The 11,959-nt window shown below is 47.1% G+C and overlaps 1 protein-coding gene across 2 annotated transcripts in view; it reads right to left on the minus strand.

Annotated features, from left to right (window-relative positions):
- LOC1272420 (tRNA dimethylallyltransferase) overlaps positions 1-3,122 on the minus strand; it is a 76,717-nt gene extending 73,595 nt beyond the window's left edge. The window contains exon 1 of one of the 2 annotated variants that reach the window (XM_311166.6): positions 2,804-3,098. In XM_311166.6, the coding sequence (XP_311166.6) occupies positions 2,804-3,097 (294 nt within the window). In that variant the 5' untranslated portion in view covers position 3,098. Of the gene's footprint in view, positions 1-2,803 lie in introns of both variants that reach the window. The other variant, XM_061652977.1, reaches the window with a different exon arrangement.
- Positions 3,123-11,959: the final 8,837 nt, after the last annotated feature.

The raw sequence follows: 11,959 nt of genomic DNA on the forward strand, positions 1-11,959 counted from the left end.
TGCATATACTGTTGCACACACATCTAAGTGCGACATATACTCACAGACTGCAATGAGTACAAAAAGTTAAGGAAAACCTGTAAACTGATCAAAAATATGAGTGAACTTGTATCTGAGGGCCATAAAGAATTAAATTAGCTAATCATCTTTTTGACAGAAAATCCTACCTGGACAATCTATCTTAACAAATAACAACGAAAACAACGTATAAGATAATCAAGTTACATGATATATAGGGCTAAGTTACTGCACAACTCACCACAGGGCATATTTGGCTGACCAGTTTAGTCTGACGCACCAGTGGTTCTAAGTTACCTAAACAATTTTTCAGAGGCGAAAAAGACCCTAAGAGGTCCAAACCCTCTTTAATCATATAGACATCAATGCGTGTGAACAAGTGCAGGTAGAAATTTACATTAGAATGTGAATCAATTGGCTTGTAGAAAGGATTAGTACAGCTACGAGGTTGTGTTTTTCTGTGAACAGTTCTTACTGAATCATTGCTGCTTTGAAACAAGACTAGCGTGAAATAGTTCAAAACTAGTTGCTATTCGCTATTAGTTTCGTGATGAGGAACGCTAGCGGCTTTAGAGACCCAATGTGCCTGAAAGCAGTGTACTCCTTGGTAGTTCACCTAATCCTGGAGATAAACTCAGTAATCTGTGGGGCGCACTCTGCAGTTTGGATTGAAAGACTTTAGTCGATACAGCGCCAGGTTCACTAGTCTAGCTATTCGTAAACTGCCGTGGTTTGGCCCTACTAAATATATAAGTTACCGCGACTGACTTTTTATTAGGATTACAATGCTTACACTATAGTAATAGCCCAGTAGCCCAAGATACTTTTATTACTAAATTCCTAGCTAACGAGATAGACGCTTTAGACACAACATTTACAATTCCACAAAGTATCAATGTTTATGCTAGCAGTGCCTCGGTGTCCGCGAGTACATTGATTTGTCTGAATAATCCTAGCAGGATGAAGGTAAGATAAAATAACTAAAGAATTACAAAACTACCATTCATTTTTAATTTTGGAGAATCGAGGCCTTCACATGCAAGAATGTATACGAGGGTCTCAAAAAAGTGAGATAATATTATCAGAACTGCTGAAAACCCTATGAGATAGCCAGATCCTACAGCAGACCAAAAGCCGAAAACAATTACTGTGTCTAATAATGAATCAGCTGTCTGCTTACTTTATTTTTTTTTTTTTTTATTGAAATAATGGACTTCTTCTGCATTTTTTTTTATCGGCGCTTTAGAATATTTATATAGTGAATGGAGGAAACGATGCATTGACATGTGAGAATCTTTCAATAAATCTAATCCAAATCTATACAATACATTTCGAGATGCAGTGGAAAGCACTGTAATTCAGCTTTCAAGCAATAATGCGAACAATACGAAGTAGAAGTAATATCAAAAGGCAGTGAAGGCATAAGCAAGCAAAATTGAAAGTCGTCTCCGCTCCCTGTTTTAAGGTGATGCTTCCCAAGATTCCCATCCGGTATCCGGGACACTCACCCAGATCATCTGCATCAGGGCACTGACGCACGGCAAATGACAGATGGGACACCGCATACATGCCAGAGCCCGCCCAGCCGACCAGGCCGACAACCTTGATCATCGAACATGACTAGCCAAAAAGAGCAGCAACATGAAACAAAAATCGGTAAGGACTGGACCAGGTCAGCGATGAAATCCCAAAAACTAAAAATCACATCGCTCAATACGGTGCATCTAAGCGCTCCGGCAAGGAAGGGTAAATATTAGGAATCGAAAAACAATTATTGACGAAAAGCCGAACCATCCTCCAGCAATGCTCTCTTCGTTTGACTTAACCGGCACCATATGGTGCCGAGCAGCGGCATCAGCTTGTTGGGAAATTAATCTCGCCCGGACAGGTGCACGTTGGCTGACTGCGGGAAACCGCTGGAAAACTGTGGACGTCATTGCTTCCTGCCGTAATTTACGTGGCCGTCGTCGGGCGGGGAACACTTGCTGGGAAACGAAGCATTGCCCGGGGCATTCATCAGCGTAACATCTTCGTCGGGATGACGTGATTTCGCACAGACTCGAACACCAGCATACCACCGACAGTGCCTGGTGTGGATGATAAATGCGGAGCAAAGGGCGTATATCGCAGGCTTTGAGCGATGCTGGAACACCCTTGAGCAGCAATGGCGAGCCCAGCTCGATCAAGGATAGAGTTTTCGTCAACAGTTCTTGCTGCTCTGTACACTCTTCAACATCCACTACAGCGCTGTGAAGCAGTAGCAGGACACTTCATACTGCGCCATAGTGCTTCCTCGGCGCCCACAATGAGGAAGAGGCGATTACATTTCAGGGCCACCATTGAAGGCCACATCTGAAAATCTTGCGCACGTGTCGTGGGATTCGAAGGAGTGGATTTTTTTGTTTTTTTTGTTTTGTTTCGTCTTGTACCCAACGGTTTCTACGTTTTTAAAAAGGTTCCTCGTTATTGGATTCAATGAGAGCGACTCGCAGAGTGGCGCTAATCGGTCAAATTTATCACTCGACAGCTCACATTTACAACACCTCCCAGGCCAGCAGCTTGACCTTATCGGAACAAGAGTGGGAGAGAGAGAAAAAAACCACAAAAGCTAGAAGGCTAGAGATGCCGCCCGATTCCACTCCCAAATGCCCAAACCTACCCGATCATTCAGTGTTTTTTTTTATTAAATTTAAAAACCACCAACGGTCGCCGCGGTCTCACACGTAAACACAGCTGATTGTACGGCTGCTCGCGCGGCACTCACGCGCTCACGCGCGTCACTCACCTGCATGGAATCGGCACTGATCACCTCGCCGCCGTACCGGGCTGCCAGCTCGAGTGACAGCTTCGTTTTGCCGGTACCGGTCGAGCCGAGAATGACCACAATCGGGGGGGCGGAGGCCATCGCGGAATGGGACCGACGAAACTGGCCACGTAGCGGTACGTTCCCACGCTGGCAGTACACTACTACGCCACGGTTCACACACAGACGCGAAAACACTGTCGAGGCACGGGACGCGCACCAGAACATTACCGAGCGGCAACCACAACAGCACGGCGAATGTTGATGACACCGCATGGGTGAGCTACGCAATGAGTGCCGGGCTACTGCGCGCGAACTATGGGCAAGGGACGACCAATTATCTCGAGGGCGAAAACAGTTGCTGTTACATCATTTCTACACAACAGTTCCAGATTTGTGATTTTTTTTACTTATTTTTATACAGACTTTGGACTAATTTGCCTCTTTTCATCAGCAATATAAATCTTTTCCTAATGTCGAACAGTCTTCATTGCAAGCCATTTCCTGCTTGCAATTACTTTATATCGGGGTTTTTTTTTCACATTAATAATATTGAAAATTACATAATATACACGGAATAATACATACGATCCATTTGTGCTTTGATTTTATATTTCCGATTGACAGCTGCGATCCATCTATAGTTGGGTATAAATAATAATGCATCTCACAACCTTTTGTTCCTTTGTTTTTTTTTGTTTTTTTTTTTAGCGAGGAATGGGTCTGGACACTTTCATTAAAATGTAAATCATCGTTTTAAACTGTTTCATCTTTTCTGAATATAATTTGTATATTTCAGCTGAAACCGTCAGCCACATATGAGCTATCCTGCTCTTGTATGGAAGGTAATTGCAAATATTGCCGCTAAATGTTAAATGTATTTTAAATAATGATTATGTTTCATTTTTTTGCGGTGTTATTTGTCGAGATGGCGGCATTATTCGATTTTTGCAAAATAAAATGTCAAAATTCAACTGTTCAGTGTGCTAAAAATTTTCACTGTTTTACCTGCTCTCGGGGTGCTATAATTATAACCGCTAAAACTAGGGTCGAAAAAACTGCCTATGCTCGCAAGCTTTAAAATGCGAGAGCACTGAATGTTAACTCGTATGGCGTGCGAGCCCTCGTGTGCCCTCGCAAATCGCTGTCAATTGCATGACGGGTCAATCGCTTAATTTACAAAACTCTACCTAATTTCTCTAACAGTGTGTTTCAAAGTTGAGCCAATGTTAGAAGTTTTACTGGGGTAAATAAAATCTGGGGCATGTATTCTCAGGTGCGGCCAATGTCTCGAGAATGATTTATTACATTCATTAATTTTTTTCACCAAATAAAAAAAAACAACCGAATTACACGATTTTGTAGTATTTTTGTGATGTAAAACTACAGTCATCATAAATCTCCTCAACCACATGATTTCTCATGATTTCTTGAAGAGTACAAATTGACCTGTCCTAAAGACAAAAATGCGTTGTAGTGAAACGTTGCTATGTTTGGTATGATGTCATCATTTCAACCAGCAAATGTCAAACTCCATGCACAAAAACAAGCGACTATTGTTCTTAAAAAACGACATTCATCTGTACTTCCAGAGTACACAAATCCAGTTCCAAAGTTTTAACCATCGGGCATCCCACAGTGCATCCGTTGCAGGAACTCAGTCCGCCGCTCAGCCATCCATACTTTGTTGCAACGCACAGAGGCTAGCGGGTACTGCACGGCACCGGCCACACTGCCGGTATATTAATTATGAATCAATCGCAGGCTTCGTGGAACCATATCCTTTTCCCTTCAATCGTGATTTTGTCTCACAGGCACCGCTTGTGATTCTTAGAATTGCTGTTTGTCTGCATCACCTCGATGAGACTGCGGCACAGCGCATGGCCTCGCACTTGTGCATGCCGAAATAATTTCCAAACGCCGCCCCGTGCTTCCCGGAATCGGGGCTCGCGGTGAATCGAACGGTAAGGAATGCGAAAACACCTTTCCCTTCTTCCGTCGGCCGGTTGTTCAGGCTGTAATAAAATTCTCCGTAAAGCAAAACAACAAGAACAACAGCAAAACCGGACTAGTGGGGCAGCGGTGGAGCTACTACCGGCGAACGGCCCAAGAACACCCAAGCGAAGGCACACAAGCCATCCATCTTGGAGGTTAGAAACTCCACAACATTCTCTCCAGGCATTAGACCCTGTGGGGGAGCCGTAGGGAGGCTGAACGGGCGCGCTCGGGCGATTCTGTTCGTGTCCCCGCCGCTACCAAACCGGGCGGGACAGCAAAGCAACTATACACAGAAAAAAAAAAGCAAAAACGGATCAAGATAATGGCGAACGATAACGAACACATTCCACGCTTTCCCAAAACCGACACCATCCCCCTCCTTCCTTCGCCTCCTCCCTCCCAGCATACCTTCTACATTTTGTTCTACCATATATGCTGTGTGGACTTTTCCTTTCCATTCCCTTTTCAAATGGCGTTCACCGGTCGGTCGGTTACCAATTTCTTATGCTCGCATTCTCAACCCCCGTCCGACATCATGGTTGCATGCGTGTGTGTGTGTGTGTGTGCGTATGTGTGCGAATTGCACAAGGAAGAAGCAGTAGGCAAAAAAAAATCGCCCGATTTTACCATTTCGCGCTGCCTTTCTTTCCCTTTCCCAATCCAGGTCCATCCAGTTCCCTTTTTGCTTTACATGTACTGGAAGGCATAATAAGAGGAGAAGATAAAAAGGAAAGAAGAAGAAGCAAAAACAGCCGACAATCTTTACCTTTTCCTTCGCTATCTTTTGCTTTTGGCTGTCCCTCTGCTCCCTGCTTCGGGATCCGCTCCTTGCCACTAAGCCGTTCTACCGTTTTCGGCATTTTCGACCTCTTTTATTTGAGGTCGTTTTGCATTACCGAGTGTGTGTGTGTGTGTGTTCTCTCCGCTAAATTCCTGCCTGGGTTATGAGGTGTGCGGGGGGGAGGCAGGTTCTCTTCTATGTTTATATGTTCTGCTTCTCTGTTGCACGATATTCGGTTGCGTTCCTTTTTTTTTGCTCTATCTCTCTTTCTCTATTTTCTTCCTTGCCTCCCTTTTCTTCTTCAGAGCTCTGTCTTGTCCATTCCTTCACATTCGATTCTTTGCCCTGGCTTAGTTTTGCGTTACCTATCGCCCGTTTTTTTCTTCCATAAAATCCCCCCTCCCCTCCCCCCGCCTCGCCTAGACGTGTTTGCCTCTCCCGTAACACCTATCGTCTCGGGCAGATCGAAATTTTTGCACAGCCACCGTTGCGTTTCCCGCATACCTGTTTTGTGCGGCTGAGACCCTTTGCGGAGCGCGACCCGGCTTTCCCGTCGAAAGGGGAAGCCTCCGGGGCCGAGCTCGGATCCGAATTGTATGCGTTTGCCTGAGTCGGAGTTCGCGTTATTCTATTTCCTTCTTCTCGTACGGTGTAGTCGCCCGTGTGTGGCCAGTCGTGCTGCCACCAAACCACCTTTACCTGTAGGTACCTTTCTCCGCTCGATACGCACACACACAGGCGACGGAAGACGTTCAGCCGGTGGTTTTGGGCACTGGACGCAACTTGGAACTACAGACATGCCGAGAGCGGGAGAGACAACGGCGAAACCATTCCCTGCTTTCGAACCGGAATCATCGCCGGCTTTTGCCTGGAGTTTGCAGGAAACCGGCATACCGCAAGCATAAATCGTTGAAGGTCACACACATCAAAGGAATAGGGGCGCGCAGCGGGGCTGGATGCAGGAGGTACGAGTGGTGCGCAATGCAGAAAGGAAGGATATTCGGAAACTGAATGGTGTTAGGGCATACCGCGCATTGCCTGCCGACGAAGGGCGAAAGGGGCACCAATATCAGCAAACCCCCAGCGAATGCTCGTTAGAATTTTGGTGGATTTTATCTTCCTCGCTTTTTTTTCTTTCTCTCTCTCTCGGCTCAACCTTACTTCTGGAGATTACAGGAGAGCACAAGATGCCTGCCCCGTGTCTGAGTGTCTTTTGTGTGAAGAGGAAGAGGGTTTTTTTTTGTGTATGTTGTTGTTTTGTTTGAAAGTACCACGAACGTTTGCACGATTTGCGCTGCTGGCATGTACACTGTTGGCGTAAGGTCCCGAAAGACCGGGAACAGGAACAAACACGTTTTGCGAACCTGTGGGAATATGCGTAACGCTGTAAACACATTCAGAGCACAGCTAGTTGTTTGCAATTGAAGAATCAGACTTGGTCGTGTTAAGGCATGAAGAACTAACTGATTTGAACGCATCTCAAGCTGACAAAGGGAATGTTTCATTCTTGTCAGTCTGTGTGTAGTCTTCCAATTATCAATCATCCAATCCAATGAGAATGATAGTGCAACATGAGATGGTGACCTGGATATTAGATCAATAGCAGTTGTTGCTATTGTTTATACAATTAAAGAGGATTTGAACCTCTGGGTACCTCTTTCAACTCTCTTAGGATCTGGATTAGGTCCAGATCTTCCACGGGATCAATTCTGTTGAAGAATGTAATACATTTTTAGCGCACTATGCAAACCATCTGTCTGTCCAGCTCTCTCTGTCTATCAGTGCACTTTATGCCAACATCATCTCCACACCGTTGAAGTCTTGTCCATGCGAACGAACTCCACGCACGTCTAGCGTGGATGTTCTTTTGCGGTTTGTTTTTTTTTTTCAGCAATGTCAGTTTGTCCCACCCATCCCACACAGACGGAAAGTAATTCTCAGGGGCTCAGACGACTCAGACGGCACACACTTCCTGTGCCGGGCTTCTCCAGACCACCAGCCACCAGCTCCAGCCCTTCGGCCATCATCTCATTTACGCTGCGCTGGGATCCGCATGGCGAGAAATGCAAAGTGCAACCGTGACATGACCAGCAACACTGCGAACCCTGCTGGGAAGGGTCAGTGCTGAAATGCAATCCGAGGGCTGTAACCGAAACCCCACCTTTCCGCGTAAGTTCACCCGGTTTTTTTTTTATTTTTATTTCATGCTTTACCCACCCATTTTCGGAGGAGACGCAATTGTCCGGCGGGTGATGTACCCATCGCCATTGCCCCCCCTCCCATAGGTTCCCCCCCCCCCTCCTCGGTCTACACGGTCCACTTTGCTCCCCCACAGCCAGGGGTGCAAACCAGTGTGAACGTCCTCCCAGAGGACGTAAAGCCTTACAAGTGCCGGGCGTCCGTGGGCACTTCACCGATCGCGTAAGGAGCCTAGGGAAGGCCTCGCGTCCAGACTTTCTTTTCCAGACCGCAGACATGATTGGATGGCACGATGGGAGCGGGTGGATGGAGCAGCCCTTGGAAGAGAATTATCGATTTCACTGGGCGGGATGGGTAAGACGTAAGACAAGCGTCATTTGGAGTGGGGGTTTTCTAGGTTTGCATGTAAGTCTCTAGAAATTTCGCGCCCTTTTTTTTTTAGTTAGACTCAGCCACTACGATCAACCGTCAAGTTGAAGGGAAATAAAATCTTTCTAGAACTATCACGAAAAAAACACACACACACACACACACACACACATTACAAACAAGTGCGGTTCTGTAACGTAAGCATACATGTATGTTAAATGTCAATGATGCCGACTGTTCCTAACAAGCGCCCAGCGAAGAGCCTCTCTTACACAAGAACCTCCTGCTGGACCGGCTCCGTAGCCCATTTGGGTTATTGCTTTATTATTTTATAATAGCTCACCGCACGCGATTGAGAAATTTGAAAGTGCAGAAGAGGACCGTCGGCAGCCGAGGAGAGTGAGGTAGATAGATGCGCCACACATCTACCGCTTCGCTCCTGCTGTTGGGCTGGGGATGAAGCTTACAACATCAACCGTGAAGGTCAGTGCCGCTGTACGCTGTGCTTTGGTGTTCACATTTTCGAGCACGGTTTCTTGCGCTGGCTTCCAAAATGGTCGTACGGTACGATTTTGTACGTAGCAAACAAGATCTTCATGCTCTATCCCAGTTGCCAGCCCATCAAGTCAGAGATCATCCGTAAATTGAACACAACATCCACCCAAAAGCGTTCGACCATGCCAGAGTTTTGTCAAGAAATAGCCCTGCAGGTTACTGTGCTGCTTGTGTAACTGGCTATGTAGATAAAGTGATTAAGAACCAACGCGAAAATCAACACAAAAGTAAAACTTTTGGAATTTCCTTTTGCCCCAAAAACCCCAAAGTAGAGGCACGGGGTACCTACGCGTATAATAACAGCTAATGCCGAAACGCAAAACCTAATCACGCGCTAATCTATTTCTGGTCCTATAGTTGTACTCGAGGGGCAACGCAGGCAACTGCATTGCAATCAGTTGACGTCTTCTAACACGTATTATCGTACGGTGATGTACGCCGAAAATGGTGGCTTTGAAGCGTCAACCACAACAAAACTGGGAAAGGAATACAAAATAGTGGAGCAGCTATGTGCTCTTGCGTAGCAACACACACGCTCCCGCTCAGTGCTAGAACGGCTGCCTAGAATATGTAATACCTTCGAAAATAGCTCCTACCTCACCGTACGGTCGCACCTTTCCCCCCTGTACAACAACACTTCGCTCCTTAAATTTCCGATAGGCGCACGCCATACCGTTCGGGTGTCTCCGTGTGTATGTCTGCGTTAAAAATAAAGGGACCGTGACAGATCAATCTAAGTTTAGGTCAACGATCGCCAACGATTGTTGGCGACACGGCCCCCCCCCCCCCCTACCTTGGTGCCTACTGCTGGCAGACGCTCGTGCCCTGCAGCGGATACAGCAGAGCACTTATCTAAACCGGCCTATCTGAATGTTTGCAGGTCATCATTACCATCGTTTAGCACCCGGTCGAGAACGCGCTAGCGCGCTAGGTGCGTTTGCAGGGCCCATGCAACTGCGTGTTTTGGAGTTGAACTCCCAGGGATCTGTTTAAATTTTTTTTTTTACGCTTGCGAAGAAGGTTGCAGGCAGCTCTGGATCTCCAAGCCGGGTGGCCGTGTTCGCTTAGATGTCGCCAGTACCGAGGACGACGACAACGGAACGACCGAGCCCCAGTCCCTGTGCGCGCTAACTAAATTTAACTCCGAACTTCGGATCCTCTTGGGGAGAGCGGCGGAACCTGAAGGTTCCAATTAAAATTAGAACCCACACACCCATTGCGTGAGCAGTCATTCTGAATCCCTCCCGACCCCAGGCGAGCACAAGCGCTTCGCTCGTGAAAAAGCGGGTGAGCCGTGATTCTGTAACACGATTTGAAGCTAGAACAGATCGAAGAATGTTCTAGCAGGCGCTGTGCCGTGCGTTTTCTCCGACAGCAAGTTGATACAAGCAGCTACCTCGGATCTGACAACACACCACCATCTTTGCAGGAGAGCCGTTTTACACACTCCCGAAATCGATACGCTGTTATGAAACAGCACACCGTTGAGCTGCACCTGGAATATAGGCACAATCAGCTGTCAATGAGTTTGATTATAGCGCTGTAGGGAAGGGTTCCGACCGGACGGTGTGAGCTGTGAGCTACCGTCGTGCGGGCCTACAGTCGGCGTCGGGACCGATGACGTGAACGAGGCGCGCGTGTAGGTTGCGAACACACTCTCCTCCGTTTCCCGCGCTACAATCTCGAACGGTCACCACGCGACCAGGCCTTAGCAACTGAGGAAAATCGGGCTGGCGGTGGCGACGGCCTCCATCGTGCAAGCGCGGACTGGCGCCGTGTATTCGGTGGAGGATGAGGAGGGGAAGGGGAGAGGGGGGGAGAGCAGCATGTGTGTAAATATTGTGTGATGATATGCCAATAGCAGGCCGGCCCGTTTCTGTGCCCGTTTCGCAGTGCCGTCTACGAAACACTATCTCGTTTTCCCGCTCCTAGAGAGATCCCCCTTCACCCTCTCCGGCTTCTACCTCTTGCCAGTCCAGAGAGAATGGAAACATTTACACTATCAGTGAATGGGCGACCGTTTTTTTTTCTTCTTTTTTCGTTCAAGATGTGCGTGAAGGAGAGCATTACGAAGTGATGAGGAAGAAAGCGAAGCGTAAAAAAAAAGAACACACTCACACACACACACACACACACACACACACACACACACACACACACAAGCTCTGGGATTAGATGATGGTAGCTGCGACCCAGTGCCACCACCCCTACTTTCCCCTCTGCTCCATCAACCCCCTCCCGCCATCGCGTCCCGCGTGTGCGTCATCGTCAATGCCAGCGGAACAGAATTTTGCTTGGGCGCCTTTGTTACATCACACCCCGTGCCGGGAAACAATTAGACCTTTTTGTCCAGTGTGCGTATGTGTGTGCGTGTGTGTGTCACACTCGCTTGCACGGGAAAAGAGGAGCGAACTGTATTACACTGCCCATGCAAAGGAACGGAAAAGGAAAAGCTCTGCCGCCCCCGGGGCAGAGGGCTAGTTTGTTTTTCCAAGGTCATTTTCATCCGGAGTTTGCTCTGATTCTTCGGATGCGTTCTTAACGTTGAATCGTTTGAGCTGTGAAATGTAACGGTTGCAGTGCCGCTCCTGCTAGGATGGCTGGATGGGATGAAAATTTGTGTGACATTCTTGCCCGGTGCTTGATGAATCTCGCTCTGGTAGTTTAGCTCTGATTCGTGGAGGGGAATTAACCTTTAAAATCAATCCATGAATCTCATTATTACAGTTCGAAATTAAAGAACCTTTTAGTCATACACCGTTTGGATATGCGAATCCGAATGCGGTCCCGTGGTATAGTCGTCAACTAGAACGACTAAATAACATGCCCGTCATGGGTTCAAGCCCAAAATGGAATGGTCCCCCCGTAGCAAGGATTGACTATCCGGCTACGTGGTAATAAATTAAGTCTCGAAAGCCTGTATAGGCCGGGCATGTCCGCGTAGGACGTTACGCCAAATAGAATTGGTAACACGCATCACTGAAGATGCATATCAACTTGGGGAAGCACAATGCTATATTGCGGACCTGCGGAACAGCTTGATTGACCTGACCCATCATCGAGTATGTAGAAAATTCTAAGCAAAATGAGTAGGGTCAGGCACACCTACTATATACTATACTATACTAAAATGATATCAGATAGTTTGAGCCACTCTATAGTATAGTATAGTTCGACCGCTCCTTAGTATCACCGAACATGTCAACACCTACTTCCGAAAATGCAATATCTCGATG

The sequence above is a fragment of the Anopheles gambiae genome, chromosome X (genome assembly GCF_943734735.2).
Source record: "Anopheles gambiae chromosome X, idAnoGambNW_F1_1, whole genome shotgun sequence".
Lineage (NCBI taxonomy): Eukaryota > Metazoa > Arthropoda > Insecta > Diptera > Culicidae > Anopheles > Anopheles gambiae.